The sequence below is a fragment of the Bubalus bubalis genome, chromosome 4, assembly GCF_019923935.1.
Source record: "Bubalus bubalis isolate 160015118507 breed Murrah chromosome 4, NDDB_SH_1, whole genome shotgun sequence".
NCBI lineage: Eukaryota > Metazoa > Chordata > Mammalia > Artiodactyla > Bovidae > Bubalus > Bubalus bubalis.
Window position 1 is genome coordinate 39599198 of NC_059160.1, and position 23268 is coordinate 39622465.

Sequence of the window (23268 nt, forward strand, 5' to 3'; positions counted from 1 at the left end):
GGCAATGTAGAGTTTATCCACATTTTCAGAGATCTTACTTAGAGTTCATAACTCATTGTCAGTTTCTTCTTGAGTAAGGTGAAAAGGGGGACACTATGTTTGTGGGAAAATATTTGTATAACGGGCTTATTAAATAAAGATGGGAAACGAAGGAAAACCAAACACTGCTGGCAGAAACACAAGCCTTTAAAATATATCAGAGTTGGAAGGAGACCTGGATGAAGAGCAAAGTTCAGTAAGTAGAAAAGAAAAACACAGGAGGAACAGGCCCAGTAAAAATCTTTATGTATTTTGTTTGTAAGAAATTAAATTGTAATATTCATGGGAAACGATGATTCATTTGGTAATAGGAATCTTAAGAATAATCTTTAAGGCAGAAAGTGCTAGAATCCTTCTGGACTCTTTCCTTCCCCAAGTGTGTTTGTGTGTAATCACTTATGCATTTACAACCATATGTATGGTTTTGCTTAGAGGTAAGGCGTGTCTCTATGTATGTTTAAATCAACCCTACATACTTTCTTTTTCACTTGTATTCCATGAAAATCCAAGTCATTCTGCTAGCGCTGTCTTTTTCACCCCCATTACAAACAATGGGACAAGTATCAGTGCACATGCATCTTGATAGAATGTGCCTTTAGTCTGTGGAGGATGCTGAGGGGTAGGCGTGCTAGATTGGAGGGTACATTCAACATGGATATTATGACTACTATCAGGTTGCCTTAAAGGAAGCCTCCGTCAATTTATACACCATCACAACAGCATGTGAAAGTATAAATCTGTTCTTTCTCACTTTCATTAATACTTTGCAGAAATCAATATTTTGAATTGTTAAGCTAATGACAAGAACTAACATCTCTGTCACTTTGATTTGCATTTTCCTTGATTGACGGAGGGGCTGGGCTTTCATTTGTTTATTGGACATTCATGTTTTCTCTGTTATGAGTTGCCTGCTTCTATTTCTCACCTATTTTTTAATTTTGTTTCTTATTGAAATATAATTTATTTACAATGTTCAGATGTACAGCAGTGATTCATATATATATATATGCATATATATATATTCAGGCCCTTATTGCTTATTTTATATATAGTAATATGTATCTGTTAAAATCAAATTCTGTTTATCCCGCCCCCGCTTCCCCCTTTGGGAACCATAAGTTTGTTTTCCATGTGATCCTGTTTCTGTTTCGCAGTAGATTCATTCATATCATTCTTTTTAGATTCTACATATAAGTTATATCATATGATATTTGTCTTTCTCTGTCTTAATTACTTCGCTTAGTATGATAATCTCTATGTCCATTCATGTTGCTACAACAGCATTATTTCATTCTTCTTTATGGCTAATATTTCTATTTTTCTATTGGATTTTACTTATTAATTTATGGAAGCTGTGTGTATATGTATATATGTATAAATATATAGTTTTCAAAGAAGGAGTTCTCTCTCAGTGTGTTTATTTAGGGGCTTCTCTCATGGCTCAGTGGTAAAGAATCCGCCTGCCAATGCAGGAGATGCGGGTTTAGTCCCTGAGGCAGGAATATCTCCTGGGGAAGGGAATGGCAACCCACTCCAGTATTCTTGCCTAGGAAACCCCATGGACAGAGAAGCCTAGCAGGCTACAGTCCACCAGGTCATAAGAATCGGACATGATGTAGCAACTAATCAACAACAATATTTCTATTTTTCTGTTGGATTGTACTTATTATGGAAGTGGTGTGGGTATGTATATATGTGTAAATATATAATTAATGTGGTTTCTTGAAGTCAGTTCTTATCCTGTAGCTCTGATTATGAAGCATTTTTAATACAAGGAAAACTACATATAATGCAAGTCTTAAGAGAGCATGGAGTTTGGTCAGACTTACAGACTTAAATCCTGGCCTTCACTAATTTATCCATATGAGCCCTAAATTACTTAACCTTTCTAAATACTAACTTGTTAAAAAGAGATTGTAATCATACCTATTTTACAGGATTTTACATTAGGGTACATAAAATATAGTAATCACTATTATTACCAAAGAAAAATTTTATATGATAAAATGAATCATTTTTCCTTTATAGCTTTTGCATTGTGTGTATTAATAAGATCTTCACCACATGAGAATAATAAGTATACTCTTTCTTTCTAAAAAAATACTATTTTGCTGATACAGTCCTGTACATACAATGATCAGATCATATCAGTCGCTCAGTCATGTCCAACTCTTTGCGACCCCATGAATAGCAGCACCCCAGGCCTCCCTGTCCGTCACCAACTCCCGGAGTTCACTCAGACTCACGTCCATCGAGTCAGTGATGCCATCCAGCCATCTCATCCTCTGTCGTCCCCTTCTCCTCTTGCCCCCAATCCCTCCCAGCATCAGAGTCTTTTCCAATGAGTCAAGTCTTCGCATGAGGTGGCCAAAGTACTGGAGTTTCAGCTTTAGCATCATTCCTTCCAAAGAAATCCCAGGGCTGATCTCCTTCAGAATGGACTGGTTGGATCTCCTTGCAGTCTAAGGGACTCTCAAGAGTCTTCTCCAACACCACAGTTCAAAATCATTGTACACATTGTATAATCACTTGTAAAATGATTATTTTTTACAAATAAGTCTATTGAAATCATATCAATTACTTCAGAGTTGTAAAATGAATAAAGATTGTAAATTTGTTTGGATTGCTGTAACAGAATATCATCAACTATGTGGCTTATAAACAATAGAAATTTATTTCTCATAGAACTGGAGACTAGGAAGCCTAAAATCAAGGTGCTGGTAGATCCAGCATCTGCTGAGGGCCCACTTCCTTGTTTCTGACAGCCATGTTCTCTGTGTCCTCACAGGCTGGCAGGGCCAAGGGAGCTTTCTGGGGTCCCTTTTATAAGGGCTTTCCACATCTGCCAAAGTCTCCTTTTCCAATACTACCACATTAGGAGGAATAGGTTTCAACATGTGAATTGTGGGGGGATATAAATATTCATTCTATAGCCAAGATGTTAGATAACAATAGCAAATGGAAACCTATTATGATGCTTGAATTAGGGAATAATGATTCTACAGCCTTGCTTAAGAATTTCCCATAATACAATGAGAGAAGTACCTCATGAGTCATTAGAGATATGGACATGAGGATTTGACCAGAAATAAGGCCAAATTCCCAAAATAGCATCATAAGTCATTATGGGGTCAACTATAGTAGTCCCTGTTACCAAGATTAGCCTAACTGGTGGAAGATAAAAATCAAATGATCTTTAGGCCAGATATGATTTGTAGCTAGAAAATCTAGTTTTGAGCATTAACTATGTGACCCTGTAGCTATTAATCCTTCTGCAAAATGAAGATAAACAATATAGACCCTGACTACCTCATGGAATCATACTGTATAAATTAAGAAAGCATGTTTTTTTAAAATATAAATTGTTACAAAATTGGGAAGTTCAAATAACAGGTCCTCACCACGGGGTTAAAAGATTTGATCCATTTTAAGTAATGAGATCCAGGGGGTCCCATTTGCAAAAGCAGAGACTTTTTGAAGTCCATCAAAACTGGGTTGTAATTTTGGCATTGACACATGATATTATCATGGCTACTTAATCTTTTCTAAGCTAACTTTATCTGTTCATAAAAACACAAACCTACCTAACAGGGATGTTACCGGTATTAGTGGAGACAATATTTTTTTAAACATTATCAGCACTGTGCCTGAGTAGATTATTAACAAATAAAATATTTTCCCCTTTAAATCTGAATTAAGAGCTGTTTTTGGTTCACCAGATGCTAATATAGTCACCACTTCTGCCCAGAGTTATATACAACTCTCATTGATTTGAAACCTCAAATCAATAAATTAAAAAAAAAAAAAATCCAAGAACGTGCATTAAAGAAGAGAAATAGGTTTTCTTCTTGTCTACCTCAGAATTCCAAGAATGAAGAGTATGTCACTGGGGGTGAATATCTTTCTCGGCTTTTAAAATACTTGCAACTCTTGAAAAAGAGATGGTAGGAAAGAGACAGAGAAGTAGCTTAGTGGTATTAAAATGCCTGCTAGAACAAGCTCCTTTAGGTTCAGCTGCATTCCTTCTTTCAACAGAGGGTTAATGTGGAAGAGAAAAAAGAATAAGAATTTTAATGAGGAACTAAGGGAACAGTGGGAAGAAATAGCTTCTATGTTTTCAGGCCTAGTTTTTCATATAGCCCTATGTAGCAGCAGGAAAGCCGCCATCTGTGGCGCACTGATACTCGCTCCATGTGATCTTTACCTCAGGATGACAAAGCTCATGAATCGGCTGTTAAGAACCCTTTCTATGCTGGAGTATTTCATCAACCGGAGCTGGGAATGGAGCACGTACAACACTGAAATGCTGATGTCCGAGCTGAGTCCCGAAGACCAGAGAGTGAGTACAATCCTGACAATAGATGGGAAAACCTTCCCCACTCGGAATTTAGAACTATTTGACTTGGAGAGCTGATGAATAAAGGCAGTTTTATATACACAGATTTTTTTTTTCTTTTTGGGCTAAGAAAATCAGTGAATGCTATCAACACAATGGCAGGACACAAGTTCAACATAGGTAAGAGATCTAGTTTCTTAGCCTTTGGTCAGCTTCTCCCTGCTATTCTGCAGTCAGGTCTCATAAACTTTGTTTCACTCCTTTGTTCACCTTTGGTGAGTGAAAGTGAAGTGAAGTTGCTCAGTCGTGCCCGACTCTTTGCAACCCTATGGACAGTAGCCTGCACCAGGCTCCTCCATCCATGGGATTTTCTAGGCAAGAGTACTGGAGTGGGTTGCCATTTCCTTCTCTTCAACAAATCCTCAATACCTCTGTCTTTCCCTCTCAAACATATGCCTTCAATGAAAAATAATAATTTTATGGCTCAGCAACTCTCTCATCCACTGTTCTTGTCAAATCAAAATCATTCTGCATCACCAAAGCTACAGTTCCTTTCTTCCTACCTTTTTAAAGCTAACCTTCCACCTCTGCATTCTAGCCCATCTCAGATCTCCTACCATCAGCATTCCCCTCTCTGTAGGATTGTCATTCTTCCTCCCTATAATGATGTCTCTTTGACCATTCAGACATTTATTTCTCAAGACAGGCCTATACTTTAATTGTTTAGTGTAAGTACTATTTGGGCTTCCTGGTGGCTCAGATGGTAAAGCATCTGCCTGCAACTCGGAAGCCCTGGGTTCAATCCCTGGGTCAGGAAGATCTCCTGGAGAAGGAAATGGCACCCCACTCCAGTACTCTGGCCTGGAAAATCCTATGGACAGAAGAGCCTGGTAGGCTACAGTCCATGGGGTTGCAAAGAGTCGGACATGACTGAGCAACTTCACTTTACTTTTTACTTTATAAGTACTATTTATTTCTCTGTATTAGCTTCTAACCAGTCACAAACGGTTGTCCTGAAATTCACGAATATAGAAAACTGTATTTTGTACATGTTCCTAGCTTTGGTTTTCCTCCATTTGTTCCTTGAGCACATCCTTGGTTTCAATTAAGCTTTAAAGTTTTCAATCTCTTGACTGACATTTTCCACTAAATTTTCTTTAAAGAAAAAAAAAAGATAAATTTCTTCATTTATCTTGTACTTGACAGCATGCAGAAGAAACCAAGTCATGTTGAGAAGTAAATGTTAGATAAATACCCTCACCTGCCAGCTCCTATCTACCAGCCTCATAGTGCATGATTCAAATGCAAGTCCTAAAATTACTTCCCACCAGGAAACCTAAGGATTATTTGCAGTCAATTCAGTTCAGTCACTCAGTTGTGTCCAACTCTTTGTGACGCAATGAATCATAGCACTCCAGGCCTCCCTGTCCATCACCAACTCCTGGAGTTCACTCAGACTCACGTCCATCGAGTCAGTGATGCCATCCAGCCATCTCATCCTCTGTCGTCCCCTTCTCCTCCTGCCCCCAATCCCTCCCAGCATCAGAGTCTTTTCCAATGAGTCAACTCTTCGCATGAGGTGGCCAAAGTACTGGAGTTTCAGCTTCAGCATCATTCCCTCCAAAGAAATCCCAGGGCTGATCTCCTTCAGAATGGACTGGTTGGATCTCCTTGCAGTCCAAGGGACTCTCAAGAGTCTTCTCCAACACCACAGTTCAAAAGCATCAATTCTTTGGTGCTCAGCCTTCTTCACAGTCCAACTCTCACATCCATACATGACCACAGGGAAAACCATAGCCTTGACTAGACGGACCTTGTTGGCAAAGTAATGTCTCTGCTTTTCAATATGCTGTCTAGGTTGGTCATAACTTTCCTTCCAAGGAGTAAGCGTCTTTTAATTTCGTGGCTGCAGTCACCATCTGCAGTGATTTTGGAGCCTAAAAAAATAAAGTCTGACACTGTTTCCACTGTTGCCCCATCTATTTCCCATGAGGTGATGGGACCAGATGCCATGATCTTCATTTTCTGAATGTTGAGCTTTAAGCCAACTTTTTCACTCTCCACTTTCACTTTCATCAAGAGGCTTTTGAGTTCCTCTTCACTTTCTGCCATAAGGGTGGTGTCATCTGCATATCTGAGGTTATTGATATTTCTCCCACCAATCTTGATTCCAGCTTGTGCTTCTTCCAGTCCAGCGTTTCTCATGATGTACTCTGCATATAAGTTAAATAAGCAGGGTGATAATATATAGCCTTGATGTACTCCTTTTCCTATTTGGAACCAGTCTGTTGTTCCATGTCCAGTTCTAACTGTTGCTTCCTGACCTGCACATAGGTTTCTCAAGAGGCAGGTCAGGTGGTCTGGTATTCCCATGTCTTTCAGAATTTTCCACAGTTTATTGTGATCCACACAGTCAAAGGCTTTGGCATAGTCAATAAAGCAGAAATAGATGTTTTTCTGGAACTCTCTTGCTTTTTCCATGATCCAGCAGATGTTCACAATTTGATCTCTGGTTCCTCTGCCTTTTCTAAAACCAGCTTGAACATCAGGAAGTTCACGATTCATGTATTGCTGAAGCCTGGCTTGGATTTGCAGTCAGACACAATAATTGTTATATTAAATGTACTAGTTGAGATTTTGTTGTTTGGTTGCTAAGTCATGTCTGACCGCTTGCGACCTCATGGACTGTAGCCTGCCAGGCTCCTCTGTCCATGGGATTCTCCAGGCAAGAATACTGGAGTGGCTTGCCATTTCCTTCTCTAGAGGATCTTTGTAACCCAGGGATTGAATCCATGTCTTCTGCATTGGCAAGTGGATTCATTACCACTGAGCCACCAGGAAAGCCCAGTTGAGATTTAGAGGAATATTTTAACTGAAGTCATCACTCCGTTCAGTTCAGTCGCTCAGTCATGTCCAACTCTTTGTGACCCCATGAACCGCAGCATGCCAGGCCTCCCTGTCCATCACCAACTCCTGGAGTCCACCCAAACCCATGTCCATTGAGTCAGTGATGCCATCCAACCATCTCATCCTCTGTTGTCCCCTTCTCCTCCTGCCCTCAATTGTTCCCAGAATCAGGGTCTTTTCAAATGAGTCAGCTCTTCGCATCAGGTGGCCAAAGTATTGGAGTTTCAGCTTCAACATCAGTCCCTCCAATGAACACCCAGGATTGATCTCCTTTAGGATGGCCTGGTTGGATCTCCTTGCAGTCCAAGGGACTCTCAAGAGTCTTCTCCAACACCACAGTTCAAAAGCATCAATTCTTGGGCGCTCAGCTTTCTTCACAGTCCAATTATCACATCCATACATGACCACTGGAAAAACCATAGCCTTGACTAAACAGACCTCTGTTGGCAAAGTAATGTCTGCTTTTTAATATGCTGTCTAGGTTGGTTATAAGTTTCCTTCCAAGGAGGAAGCGTCTTTTAATTTCATGGCTGCAATCACCATCTGCAGTGATTTTGGAGCCTACCTCTAAGTTTAAAAGTGAAAGTCGCTCAGTTATGTCCAACTCCTTGCGTCTCCATGGAATTCTCCAGCCCAGAATATTGGTGTGGGTGGCCTTTCCCTTCTCCAGGGGATCTTCCCAACCCAGGGTTCGAAGCCATGTCTCCCGCATTGCAGGCAGATATTTTACCAGCTGAACCACAAGGGAAGCCCCGAAATGCTGGAGTGAGTAGCCTATCCCTTCTCCAGTGGATCTTCCTGACCCAGGAATCAAACTGGGGTCTCCTACATTGTAGGCAGATTCTTTACCAACTGAGCTATAGGAGAAGCTCAAGTAACTCTAAAATGGACATGAAATAGAACCTTTTTCCCAGAAATGTTTACATATCTTGTATAGACAAAATTCTTCAAAGCACCTATGTTTAAAATACATGGATCAAACCAGATTATTTTTAAAAACCCATCATGCTATTATAAATTACATGTGACTTATCTTTATTGCATTTTCTTCATGGAATTTACCCATCTAAATAATGCAAAAGATAATAAGCTTATAGTTCAGTTTTGACACTTTCCAAATATTTTAACCTAAAATAAAAATTTTGTGGAAAAAAAGAATCAAAGCTGCAGTGGATTTCACATATATATATGCTTGCAAAATATTTTAGCAAAGGTAATAGTCCTGAATACTTGCATAGTTGCCAAGCTCTGGTGTGGCTCAGAATTCAGTTTCATTTGCCATATAGAATGAGGATTCCAACCTAGGGCTTCATTGAAATCTAATTTAGAAATAACGTAAAAATAAAAGTCTCTGCATATATAGATGAATATGCAGCATTTGGTGGTACTGTGGAAAATAAAAATATCCAAAAAAGTGATACAGAATTACTTTTAGAAAGCAGTTTTTGGATAAGTCTGTGAACCTCTCTGGAACTCGTTAGTCGTATCTGCTTTCCTTGTTAATACTCCAATTTACTTCACAAAGATTTGAGGTAACTTGCAGTAAATACCTGTAGTAAAAGACCAAAGCAGAAATAAAATATAAGCCAGGGAAAATGTGTACTAAAATAGAAACTTAAGAGCAAGAATGAAAGAAATTGACATTCATGTCTAGTCTGTAAGATCCTACTGTGTGTGCTGTGGCTTCACTTGCGTCCAGCTTTTTGCGACCCTATGGATCATAGCCTGCCAGGCTCCTCTGTCCATGGGATTCTCCAGGCAAGAATACTGGAGTGGGTTGCTGTGTCCTCCTCCAGGGGATATTCCCAACCCAAGGATTGAACCTGTGTCTCTTCTGTCTCCTGCATGGGCAGGTGGGTTCTTTACCACTAGCACCACCTTAGTTCAGATCAGATCAGTTGCTCAGTCGTGTCCAACTCTTTGCGACCCCATGAATCGCAGCATGCCAGGCCTCTCCATCACCAACTCCTGGAGTTCACTCAGACTCAGGTCCATCGAGTTGGTGATGCCATCCAGCCATCTCATCCTCTGTCGTCCCCTAGCACCACCTGGAAAGCGCTAAAAGATGCTATAAGTCACTACATTTGAGAAGGGAATTTGTTCTTAAGATTTTTGGTGGCAAAATGAAAAGGCATTCTTTAAGAGGAGGAAATACACGTGTTCTGTGTGTTCCACTCTAAATGGTTCTGAAGGGCTCCATCTAGTGGCATACCAAGAGACAGAGTGGATAAACATCTCTAAAGTAAATAGAGAATATAAATTCTGCTTAGTTAGTCCTTAGACATTGCTTCTCAAAGTTTAGCTCAATCAGCAAAATGAAGTAGTGATATTTCAGGAAAGGGTGCTAGGCCAAGGGGAAAACAGCAAAATTTACTAATGGAAAGAAAAACATATGTAATTTGTCTTGGTGCCTAATGTATTATTCTCTCTTAAGAAATAATTCTCCTTTACTTGAAATTAAATTAGGTTTCACCAGACTAATATCAGTTCCTTAAAATTTCTAAGACTTCCTAAAAGCCAAATATGTGTGCTTGATCAATGTTTAAATCTAGATCTGATAGACAGAGTGCCTGATGAACTATGGATGGAGGTTCGTGACATTGTACAGGAGACAAGGATCAAGACCATCCCCAAGAAAAAGAAAAGCAAAATGGCTGTCTGAGGAGGCCTTACAAATAGCTGTGAAAAGAAGAGAAGCAAAAAGCAAAGGAGAAAAGGAAAGATATACCCATTTGAATGCAGAGTTTCAAAGAACAGCAAGGAGAGATAAGAAAGCCTTCCTCAGAGATCAATGCAAAGAAATAGAGGAAAACAATAGAATGAGACAGACTAGAGATCTCTTCAAGAGAATTAGAGATACCAAGGGAACATTTCATGCAAAGATGGGTTCAATAAAGGACAGAAATGGTATGGACCTGACAGAAGCAGAAGATATTAAGAAGAGGTGGCAAGAATACACAGAAGAACTATACAAAAAAGATCTTCACGACTCAGATAATCACGATGGTGTGATCACTCACCTAGAGCCAGACATCCTGGAATGTGAAGTCAAGTGGGCCTTAGGAAGCATCACTACAACAAAGCTAGTGGAGGTGATGGAATTCCAGTGGAGCTATTCCAAATCCTGAAAGATGATGCTGTGAAAGTGCTGCACTTGATATGTCAGCAAATTTGGAAAACTCAGCAGTGGCCACAGGACTGGAAAAGGCCAGTTTTCATTCCAATCCCAAAGAAAGGCAATGCCAAAGAATGCTCAAACTACCGCATAATTGCACTCCTCTCACACGCTAGTAAAGTAATGCTCAAAATTCTCCAAGCCAGGCTTCAACAATACATGAACTGTGAACTTCCAGATGTTCAAGCTGGTTTTAGAAAAGGAAGAGGAACCAGAGATCAACCTGCCAACATTCGCTGGATCATCAAAAAAGCAAGAGAGTTCCAGAAAAACATCTATTTCTGCTTTATTGACTATGCCAAAGCCTTTGACTGTGAATCACAATAAACTGTGGAAAATTCTGAAAGACATGGGAATACCAGACCACCAGATCTGCCTCTTGAGAAACCTGTATGTAGGTCAGGAAGCAACAGTTAGAACTGGACATGGAACAACAGACTGGTTCCAAATAGGAAAAGGAGTATGTCAAGGCTGTATACTGTCACCCTGCTTATTTAACTTAGACGAAGAGTACATCCTGAGAAACACTGGGCTGGATGAAGCACAAGCTGGAATCAAGACTGCCGGGAGAAATATCAATAACCTCAGATATGCAGATGATACCACCCTTGAGGCAGAAAGTGAAGAGGAACTCAAAAGCCTCTTGATGAAAGTGAAAGAGGAGAGTGAAAAAGTTGGCTTAAAGCTCAACATTCAGAAAGCTAAGATCATGGCATCCAGTCCCATCACTTCATGGCAAATAGATGTGGAAACAGTGGCTGACTTTTTTTTTGGGGGCTGCAAAATCACTGCAGATGGTGACTGCAGCCATGAAATTAAAAGGTGCTTACTCCTTGGAAGGAAAGTTATGACCAACTTAGACAGCACATTAAAAAGCAGAGAAATTACTTTGCCAACAAAGGTCCCTCTAGTCAAGGCTATGGTTTTTCCAGTAGTCATGTTGGTTGTAAGAGTTGGACTATAAAGAAAGCTGAGTGCTGAAGAATTGATGCTTTTGAACTGTGGTGTTGGAGAAGACTCTTGAGCGTCCCTTGGACTGCAAGGAGATCCAACCAGTCCATCCTACAGGAAATCAGTCCTGGGTTTTCATTGGAAGGACTGATGTTGAAGCTGAAACTCCAATATTTTGGCCACCTGATGCAAAGAGCTGACTCTTTTGGAAAGACCCTGATGTTGGGAAAGATTGAAGGCAGGAGGAGAAGGGGAAGACAAAGGATGAGATGGTTAGTTGGCATCACTGACTCAATGGACATGAGTTGGGGTAAACTCTGGGAGTTGGTGATGTTCAGGGAAGCCTGGCATGCTGCAGTTCATGGGATCACAAAGAGTCAGACATGACTGAGTGATTGAACTGAACTGAATGTTTAAATATTTCTATATACATGGCAATCCATATTATCACTGCCTTTAAAATAACAGCTCAAATAATCTCATTTGGAGGGGTATCAAGGCAATGGCACCCCTCTCTAGTACTCCTGCCTGGAAAATCCCATGGACGGAGGAGCCTGGTAGGCTGCAGTTATGGGGTCGCTAAGAGTCGGACACGATTGCGCGACTTCACTTTCACTTTTCACTTTCATGCATTGGAGAAGGAAATGGCAACCCACTCCAGTGTTCTTGCCTGAAGAATCACAGGGACGGGTGGGCTGCCGTCTCTGGGGTCGCACAGAGTTGGACACGACTGAAGCGACTTAGCAGCAGCAGCACCTAAATCTTCCAAACCGAATGTCACTTATTTATATAAAAGAAACTTCATCAAATGTGCAAAGTGATCATCCAACAATTCTGACAATCCATAATCTCTTCTTGCCTTCAGGTATTCAACTTTGATGTACGTCAGTTGAACTGGTTAGAATACATTGAAAATTATGTTTTAGGAGTTAAGAAGTACTTATTGAAAGAGGATATGGCTGGGATCCCAGAAGCAAAGCAACACTTAAAAAGGTAAGTATAACATTTATTGAGTACTTAGCATGTGTATCTCATTTTATACCAGGCATGAAATTTGAGCAGGACAGCAGTTAATATTTTTCTAGCCTTTATACTATATATCCTAGTATACACTGTTTATTTAGACTTCACCATACTTCTATGAGGCAAGTAGTATTTTTGTTATCCCATTTCCATCAAAGAACTATTTAAGTTCAAAGGAGGGAAGTGGGCAAGCTGTACATGATAAGCAGAGGAGCCAGATTTGTATCTAAGTTTGTTTCTTCTACCATATCCTGTCATAATGTGATATAAAGAATACCCAACAGGCAGGAAACCTGATGATGCTATTTAACATGGGCAAATCAATTAACTGTTCTTCAATAGCTTTGACTGCCTGAAATTTTTTTCAATAAAAAATTCTATGTTCCCTAAGAAACACAGAATTATAGCAGTCTTGCATAATTCTGGTAGAAGCAAAGGGTTTTTAATGAAGAGATGATAAAGATGGGAAAAGTTGATTGCAAACAGACAGGAACCTTGAAAAGCAAGGTGAGACTTTAGAATTTACCCTCTAGTAAACGAGAATCAGTGATTTGTGATATACAGTAACATGATCAAAGTGTATTTAAGAAAACTTATATTAGCCGTGTTTATAAGACAGGTTAAAGCAGAGAGGTATGAGAAAGGGAAACTAGTCAGGGGAATATTGTAGAAATATGATTACTCAGAAGGAATGTGGTGGAAATGAAAGCTATCAAAATCAAAACGCTATCAGATACTGCCATATACCTGAAGACGCTTAATTATTTGCTGGTCATAGCCAGGAAAAGATACATTTATGCTTTAGGTAACATAGTTGGGTATTTGATACTGTGTTGATGTTGGTTATATATGTCTGTTTCCAGGCTCCGAAATATTCACTACCTCTTTAATACTGCTCTCTTCCTCATCGCCTGGCGTCTTCTCATTGCAAGATCTCAGGTGGCTCGGAATGTGTGGTTCTTCATCGTGAGCTTCTGTTACAAATTCCTCTCCTACTTTAGGGCATCTAGCACACTTAATGTCTAAGAACATTTGGCAATCCCCCTTTGTCTGGAACCTCTCAGATACCTCTAAAACAGCAACTGTGGTTCTCAAGATTAGGTAACAAATATGCCCATCATTACCTGTCAGATGTGCTGTCATGTATTCATCCTTATTTCTAAACTATAAATTTTCATTTCAGTGAGAGAACAGAAGTCATATCCTAGCCAATTATCATACAAATTTCAGGAAAAAAATTGTTTCCAGATTGTTTAACACTATTCTGTGCTCTTGAATATAAAACACCAAAGGACACCCATCTTCCCTTATTTAGCTTTGTTCTCCTTGAGAGGACTAATGTCAGCTCAATAAACATGGAAGGACACATGACAGAAGTTGAGACATGCTCAAGAAAGGCAGTTGTCACTGGAACCATTTAGTCTAGTGTACTTATTGTACTTAGTGTACTTAGTATAAAGGCTGAAAATCAAGATAAGCAAAGGTCTCAACATCATCATAAATGCTGTAAGAGAAACAGTTCTCCATGGAGGTTTCTGCTTTCTTTTTGTGCTATACTATGGAGTCCTGGTTAAGGGCTGGGAAATTAGAAAAGTGGGTTCGCATCTAACATTTTCCTTCACTATACCCACATCTGAAACCTGAAGAGAACCAAGAGGTGTAAATAATGTATATAGAGTGAGGGCTCAAGCATATTTTCATTATGGGTGATTATTATGCTTTTAAGTAAAAATTGGTTCTTGTAATTTGAATTTGACAACTATTATTCTAAATCTTTTGAATCATAAATTTTCCTGATTACCTCCTCTTAGGAGTTTTCCTCTTGTTCATTAAAGTGGCCAAATCCCTTATATTTAAGCTTCTATTGCCCAGGCCTTTGATTAGCGTGACTAATGTTAGAGGAAGGCCCTAGGCTAAAATCACGTAAAAACCCATTTTCCTGATATTTACCACTGAGAAAAGCAAAATTGCAAATAAAAATGTAAATGCTAGTCATATTTTCTGTGGGGAAGTTCACTCTTTCACCAGGACTTGCTAGTATCTTGATCACTCCAGTTGCAGAATGTTACCTGTACAATGTGCAGCCGAAAAGGACAGATTTCATTAGTGACTGGAAGTTCAGAGAACAGGTGTTGTTTTAAACATATTTTATGTATAATGCAAATGAATTAGTAAAAATCTGTTCTCAGATTCCCATATTAATAATATAACTGTTATCCCAATTTTCCTCATATTTGAGAGATGAGTGCATTTTAGATTGCAGCACTTCATGTTAAAAACATGGGATATGATTCAAATAACAGCACCTGGGGCCTAAGTAACTAAAAATAATCATAACTACTAGAAAATTATATGAGCATAAAACATTCAATGTTAGTTATACATATGGCTCACTTCCTGGGATAATTGGTTAATACTCAGAAAGGCACATTCATGTGATAGAAATGTACTAGAGCTGTGAGGGCAACTTCTAGCCCAGTATTATTTGAAATTTTTCTGAACCCCATAAAGCACATTTGGGGTTGGGGCAGGGAGACTCTTCTGGGCAATGTCTTTCTCAATCTCATCTAAGTTATGTGAACTACTTTCCAGGGCAGAAAACCCAGCTCTGAAAGAAAGCACCTGGTTATCTTCAGTTTGAGATTTCTGTGTGATATGTTTGAGTTGATTAAGATAAAAACTATAGATGATAAAAAGGAAATCAAGATATAATTCAATGAAATTGGACAACACATAATAGTTCTAAGAATTTACTATCTTTTGGTTATGTTTCACCAATTCAATAAATTCCACTGATCATTCAGTTTTGACTTGATTAAATGAAAATTTGAATTAAAGACTGATTTCCTCTCTTCTAGTATTGTATCTTTAACTGCTGACTACTGCAGTAGATCTTCCCCCTCATCCTTAGGAAAATAAAAAGAAACTACCAGATGAATATGAATTAACACATTCCCATAATGCTGTTTTCTCAGACACCATTAATAGGGTACAGAGCAGGATAAGCACAGCCTTTACAGGTAGCCATTGCTGTGCCTCCTTACGCTGCACCCTGTTACCAGGCAACAGGTCTTGCTCAGCCATTGTCAGTGCCTCAGTGGGCCCCACCCACAAGCAGCAGTCTGTCAATGAACAACCCTTAGTTGTCCTGCTCAGTTATTGGTCAGTGCCACCGTGGGCACGCCCCACAAGTAACTGTCAATGAGGGACGAATGGGGAAGTGATTCAGCCAAGGGTCAGTGGTGTGGTGGTCATCAGGTGGAAAAGCAGATTCAGGCCTTCTCCTGGAGGCCCTCCAGCTCATCCAGCCTTGGGCCAGTGAGTGAACTGGAGGACCCAGGGAACAGACGGAACTATGTCCTGTAGGGTTCCAGAGCCCTCACTAAGGCCCTCCACCAGCCTTGGCCCAGACCTTGAGGAGCAGTGAACCTCCCCCCTCCCCATCCCTGTCTCTGCTACCAAATAGCACAGCCATCTGCCTTGGTTGCAGTCTGTGAGACCTGGTCTCCCCTCTTTTTGGGCAACCTGAGGAGACTGAGGGCAAAGTGGGTTGGGTGCATGGCAGAGATGACAGCTTGGCAGGGTTTGGGGACCTGGCCCTGAGGGAGCCGCCAACTGAGATCTGCCTCCTCTTAGCCAGGACCAGGACCTTGGAGGATGCAACTTGTGCCTTGGGACCTTGCCCTTAACAGGACATTGAATAACATTGGTTTGGTAGAGATTTACAGGAACATTGTTCCCTGATCATGACCTGACCTCAGGAACAAAGGATCTGATGCCAAGAAGTTTGCAACAACTAACCACGCCCCTCCCTCACCTTTTTCTTTTAAAGGGGCTTGTTGAAAGCTTTCACTAACTGGGTTTCTTAAGGCATCAGCCACCTATTTCCTTGTATGAATCTGTAATAAACCTTTCTCTGTTCCAAACTCTATGATGTTTTAGTATTGACAGACCTCACCTGTGCATCAGGCACATGGACTTGCAATTTGTAACACATGCTGAAGAATGTTCTACCTGTGGTATTAGAGAAATGACACAAAGTTCTCTTGTGATGATTAAGCTGTAAAAGTAGGTATCTGCATGAAAGAAAACCCCTAGCTACTTTATATCAAGACCAGTAACAATTATTTGAGTGCCTAATATATACAATCCAATAAGAACTTTCTACTTTTGATGGAGAAGGGGACAGTAAGTACAAAGAAAAGGTTTTTAAAAGCTTTGGTAATCCCTATATTCTGCACCCACAAAATATTACAGTAACAAACATTATAGAACTGAAAACAGTCAACACATGAGGCAGTTAATTCTAGAAAAAGTTGAGGCAGATGGGCACACAAAATCAGAAAAACATTTCTCACAATTTTATAGTAACCTAACATCTCCAGCTAGTATAAAATTTAACTCATGTAAATTTTTAGCTCATTTAAATAACTGACTTAGAATCTCAAGGTAAAATTAACTTGAGAAGGGACTAATAGTCAAGTAGTGTATCTCATAGTGAGCATTAACAATTAGGTCAGCCTAAAGTTTCTTGGATTGTAAAGAGATCAAACCAGTCAATCCTAAAGGAAAACAGTCCTGAATATTCACTGGAAGGACTGATACTAAAGCTGAAGTTCCAATACTTTGGCTACCTGATGCGAAGAACTGACTCCTTAGAAAAGACTCTGATGCTGGGAAAGATTGAAAACAGAAGGGGACGACAGAGGATGAGATGGTTGGATGACATCACTGACTCGATGGATACCAGTCTGAGCAAGCTCAGGGAGTTGGTGATGGACAGGGAAGCCTGGTGTGCTGCAGTCATGGGGTTGCAAAGAGTGGGACACAACTGAGTGAATAAACTGAACGTTTCTAAAAATATCAATGTTTCAAAGTTCCAAGAATCACATGCAAATTTCCACATAACTTTTCCCCTGTACATTTTCTCTGCAAATCTAAAAATTATGTTTTGGGAACCATATACATATATGAAAAAATGCTCACTACCTAGATTACCTTTTAAAAATATAACAAATTGCCAGAATTGCTGATTTTAAGATATAACTGACTTGAGAGATAGGAATGCCCTGTGAGGTGCAGATACAATTATGACAACGGATACTTAACTGAAATTGAGTGTTAACAGCTAGAGGAGCTCTCTGATATAAAATAGATTAATATTTTAGGTGTATCCCTACTTTATTTGAAATATCAGTTCCAAGCTAGAATTGTAAATGGGTTGGAAAGATGTGGAGTTGGGTCAATTTTACCAATTCTAGAAATCAAAGAAATCTAGAAATCTAGAAATCAAGAAATCAAAGGTAAGTATAATACAAGAAATCATCCAATTAATTTGTATAGTTGCTTGAAAGCAGAAGAGAATTTACAAAATATTTACTACATAATTATATGCCATGTTGTTGAAGGTCTGCTTTAGTATGTAGTATGTATCTTACATCAATGTATACCTTTTGCCACACCTCCTCATTCTGGGCTTTACATTAAAATTATTACACAAATAGCATAAATGAATTTGGAAGAATTGTTAATGTCTTTTGATAAATAAAACTTGCAGTTGCTGAAACAAAACCATTAAATGTTTTGCTGATTATAATCTGTTTGGGGCTTCCCTCGTGGCTCAGATGGTAAAGCGTCCACCCGCAATGCGGGAGACCCAGTTTTGATCCCTGGGTTGGGAAGATCCCCTAGAGAAGGAAATGGCAACCCACTCCAATATTCTTGCCTGGAGAATCTCCCATGGACAGAGGACCCTGATAGGCTGCAGTCCATGGGGTCGCAAAGAGTCAGACACATGGGAGTCAAATCTTTTCCTCACTCACTCGTAACACGAAAAATATAGAATAAATGGCATATGATACAGTAATTTAGCTCCATCTGAAGCAAAAGGAAAGATACTGAATGATAAAGATTGTTGTAGTTTTTCTAGGAGGAAAAAGAAGCTTAAATATGAGGAACTAAGGCTTATTTGGGGGTACATGATCGTAAAAGGACAAAAAAATTATTGTACAATTTATTTTATTGAGTCCAATCTTTAGGATTGAGACACTGAATGAGTCTTTTGTGTTTCTTTCTGTTAAAACAATTTTAAAAACTACAAGAAAAAAAAATCCAAGGCATTTTGTTTCCTACTCTTAAAATAATGCTGATTTAATCACTAAAATATTCCAAAAGGGGTGGGAGGAATTACAATAAATAAATAGTACTTGGATATTACTCCAGGTTGCATACCATAAGGTAGTGAACAAGTAGTGATCTATTTGGATAGTGCTGACAAAGGGTGACTCATTTTGGCTTAAAGGTTTGCTAGACCTCCAAAAAGACAGGGGAGAGCTTAAGTACTAGGTTAAAGGCCTGATGAGATTTTAAAGATCCTAAGGCTCAGGTTAAGTAATTTAAAAAATACACACATCTCAAACTTAAGTTTAAAGGTTTTAAATTGTGAAACAAAGGAGCTGCATGTACATTTAATTTTTGGTACCTGAATTACTAACCTAAGACATCAAAAGACAATGCACAACATGTGTCTTTATACCATTAAAAAAATTAGATCTTAGTCATTCCTTTATGAATTCCAAAGCTTGTATTAAAGATTATAAACTCTGTCATTAGTAAAGTTTTATTACAAAAATTCAGTGCTTTATATCATAAAATGTATATGAGAAAAGCATAATATTAATCATCTAAGTCAAGAATTAGAAATGTGAAATTCTGAGTTAAGCTTTTCCCAAGAGGTAGTCTGAAGTGTACAAATACTGCAGCAGAGAATTATTCATCTTTTTCATTTAAACATTTCATCTCTTTTTATAGGCTGTATGTATGCAAACACAGATGAAAAAGAAAACTCATTTCACATAATTCCAGATCTCAATATTAAAATATTTAGTATGGAATATATACACATAGATATTATGAATGCCCTAATAAAATAAAAAATTGAGTAATAAACTCAGGTGTCCTACTAGAGGCATCCCCAGGTAACATGCCAATAGACAGACAGGCCAGTACAGTGTTCTCTGCCACGGAAAAGAAACACTTGGTGAGATCAAAAACTGCTACTAAATCCTAATACACAAGTGTACGTCATCACCCATCATACAAAGGGCTGGTCAGAATCTTAATACTTTGATCGCCCAAAATCTGACCCTGACTATTTGAGGGATTTCAGGTGAAAACCTTTCATAACTTTTAAAATGGAAATCAATGGCAAAGTAGTATTTTGCTTCAAAGAAATTCCTTTTATACTCAGTTTTAATGGGACAGATTAATACCATTACAATTTTAATATGGTATTTGGAAAACAAAACGGTAACAATTAAAAATCATACATAAGTACCAAAATAATTTTTTAAATCCTTCTTAAAGATACTCAACTTTTATAATCCTAATTGAAAGAAAATAATTCTAAATCAATCGTTTTTCCTATTAAAATAACCTGAAACTTAACTGAATTTTCTGACAAGCAGATTCACAGAACCAACATTCAGTCTAAAATAGCTAAAATTCTAATTAAAAATTCCTTTTCCCAGTCTACCTTCACTGGAAATAACATCTGAAGAAATCAGAAATTTCTAAATAATGAGAAGGCCATTCATTATTTGGAATTTTCTGAATTTGAAAATCTTTCAAAGCATAAACTTGTCACATATTAGTTAACTTAATGGCTCTTAATCATATTAACTGTATATTTTAAACAATGATGCTTCTCTTATTATTTGTAAAATAGCATTCTTATATAAGCTTTACTATAAAGTAGTTTTATCAGTATTTCTTCTTCTTTCCATTATCTGCCCCAACTGCTTTCAACAGGACATTTTCTCTTTTACCTTTTAACAGAAAGGAATTTGAAAAACTCTAACTTGTGGTGTCCTATTCTCTAAAAACCATTTAAAATCTTGTCTTTTAGTCTTGGTCTTGTTACTTACCTGGAATTTTTGTTTCCCCATTTCCCTAAGACTTAAACCATGAGGAACTGGTTGATGATTCTTCTACTGTCATTATAAAGCATTACAAAAGGAAAAATGATGTTGGCACACATATTCCAAATTTAGGTTTTAACAGCACCTGAGTGATATACCCCTCTTTTTTAAATCTTTTATATCATCTAGAAATTTAAAATTAATCCTTAAATAATAAGAAATCTAGACCAACACAATCTAATACAGAATCAATCACATTCAGGACACTCTGAATGCAGATAGTTCTTTCATAATACAGTTTTACAGTTTAAATGTTTAATATGATAAACATTTAATCATATTAATGTTTAATATGACAGTTTAATATGATAATCTCTCAGATCTGACATTATCTTGTCTTACTTAAATATTTGCCTCATACTTCTATTTTTAAGTTACCCTGTTGCCCACTACCACAACACATAAAAAATGCTACTTTTCCTCTTAATATTTTACAAACTGATAATTTCCATCATTAGCAGTGGATCTTTTTATTACTCATCCCCTGTTCCCAAACTATAACAAGAATAAGGATATTAGGAAACTTAGCATCTTTTTTTAACAATGTGCTTTCTTATCCCTGCATACGTGCCCACTATACAATTTGTGAATGATACCTCTGTTACATATTACAGCATCTGCCCTTCTAAGTATTTACCTTCGTCTTTCATGACCTTGCCTTGAACAATCAGAAATGTCAATAGCCAGAGTTTAAAGAAAAGCAGTTACCACCCTAAGACCCAAAATTGGATAAATGGTCTTGTCATTATGGCTTAACAGTAATATGGCTATAACATAGGGACCCCACCTTTTCCTTTATTAACAATGTGGCCTGACCACACTTTTTAAAGTCTAGACTAGTTTTCCATATGTTTTACATATTTTATTCTGACATCATATCTTTAAAAAAACAAAGAGATGAAAACATTTGCACTTATCAATGCCATTTTCTTTAGATGTGGTTTGACTTCTTCCTTCAGGCTCTTTGTCATCAAGAAGCAAGGTCTGATTTCAATACTGCCCATCTGCTATGAAAATATCAGAAGGGGTCATGTTCAAAGCGATACTCCAGCTGGGCGTATTCACTGATTAGATTAGCTGCATAATTTCTTCTAGAACATTTGTAACAGACACGAAACATATAGGATTTCAGTTTGGGTTTCTTTTCCTCCCTAGGTGTGATTTCTGCTTCTCATTCATATTTTCTTTTCTTTGAATATATTGCACAATATTTTATTATTAAAAAAGGTTTTATGTCTCAGGCAAAAAGTTCTTCTCCTTTACTTGGGAGATGTTAATGTGTATTATTTTCTAAAAGAGGTACATGGTTGTCCGTGTGGCCATCTTCAAAGGGAACCTAGGGAGGAACAAAAAGACCAAAGTATGAGTTTTATTTCTTACACTATTTCCTCTAAACATAATGCTTCATTTTGGGCAATTTCTTTCAGGCACCAAGAGCTAATATTTAGATTTAACAATGATACTATGACCTGGGATGGAAATCACTGTATCACTTACAGAATTGACAGGTTTGTAGGCTCCAAGTCTGAAACGACAGTAAATTATTTCAACTATAAATTTGCCAATTCCATGTAGCATGCCTGTAACAACAAAATGTTTGTTTTTAATTAAATTATGCTTTTAATGAAATTTCTTCCTATATTATTTATTTCCTAAATTGTGAGTAAGAATATAAAACTCAACTAATTACAATGGAATAGGTTAAGGAAGGTAACAGTTTGCTTTACTGACATCCACAGTTAAAAATATCAAGACAACTGGATTTTAAAATAAGTGAACTTCTTTTCAAAATCAGAAGGCCACATAATTCATGACCTTGACAAAGCAATCTTTTCAAAGGTGGTTAATGTATCTTACACCACCACAAATGTAAATGACTCTGTTGTAAATAAAGCAGTAACCACAAAAGCTATTCATTCATTTAAAAAATATAATTCAAACTATAAACTCCATGTAATATTAAACAGAAGTTAGCATAAAAAAGGAACTATTTAGGTTGGTACAAAAGTAACTGCAGTTTCAGACTGAATTTTAAATCATTATAACCAGGCTCAAACACATCTTTTTTTAATTAAAATAGGAACAATTACAATCAACACATTGTTGCCAATGAGAAATAAGTTTGCTTATTCCTGTAGCATAAAAATCCATGCTTTGGGATTCAATGAAGTCTTGGAAAGTATCTTCTGCCTCCTGCTGGTTTTGGAAGCATTTTCCCTGCAAGAAGTGGTCAAGATGCTTGAAGAAGTGGTAGTCAGTTGGTGAAAAACCAGGTGAATACAGCAAATGAGGCAAAACTTCATAGCCTGATTCATTCAACTTTTGAAACTCTGGTTGTGCAACCTGCAGTTGGGTATTGTTGTAGAGAAGAACTGGGCCCGTTTTGTTGACCAGTGTCAGCTGGAGGTGCTGCAGCTTTCGGTGCTTCTCACTGATTTCCTGAGCATACCCGTCAGATGTAATGATTTCACCTACCGAGGATTAGATGGGTGGCAGACCACCAAACAGTGACCATGACCCCTTTTCTGGTGCAAGTTTAGCTTTGGGAAGTGCTTTGGAGCTTCTGAGTTGGTCATCTCTGGATGTCATATACAGCCCACTTTTGTTGCACATCACAATCCGATTGAGAAATGGCTTGTTGCACAGACAAAGAGAAGACACTTTACCCAGAGGGATGGAATGGGGAGGGAGGAGGGAGGAGGGTTCAGGATGGGGAACACATGTATACCTGTGGCGGATTCATTTTGATATTTGGCAAAACTAATACAGTTATGTAAAGTTTAAAAATAAAATAAAATTAAAAAATAAATAAATTAAAAAAAAAATGAATTTTTTGATTTTCAGTCAGCTCATAAGCA

The 23268-nt window shown here is 38.1% G+C and overlaps 2 protein-coding genes across 10 annotated transcripts in view; one reads left to right on the forward strand and one right to left on the reverse strand.

The window, feature by feature from the left end:
• The window catches only part of FAR2 (fatty acyl-CoA reductase 2), a 184954-nt gene that overhangs the window by 154078 nt on the left and 7608 nt on the right, over positions 1-23268 (forward strand). For 6 of the 9 annotated variants that reach the window (XM_025283440.3, XM_025283442.3, XM_006068263.4 and 3 more), the window contains 3 exons: positions 4249-4378; positions 12274-12401; positions 13295-15274. In XM_025283440.3, the coding sequence (XP_025139225.2) occupies positions 4249-4378; positions 12274-12401; positions 13295-13457 (421 nt within the window). In that variant the 3' untranslated portion in view covers positions 13458-15274. Of the gene's footprint in view, positions 1-4248; positions 4379-4505; positions 4556-12273; positions 12402-13294; positions 15275-23268 lie in introns of those variants that run through there. The other 3 variants (XR_003108728.3, XR_006550413.2, XM_044941296.2) reach the window with 3 other exon arrangements.
• Positions 21258-23268, reverse strand: part of ERGIC2 (ERGIC and golgi 2) — a 44591-nt gene continuing 42580 nt past the window's right edge. The window contains exons 13-14 of the mRNA XM_025283444.3: positions 21908-21990; positions 21258-21746 (exon numbers count right to left, since the gene is read on the reverse strand). Of these exons, the coding sequence (XP_025139229.2) occupies positions 21684-21746; positions 21908-21990 (146 nt within the window). The 3' untranslated portion in view covers positions 21258-21683. The remainder of the gene's footprint in view (positions 21747-21907; positions 21991-23268) is intronic.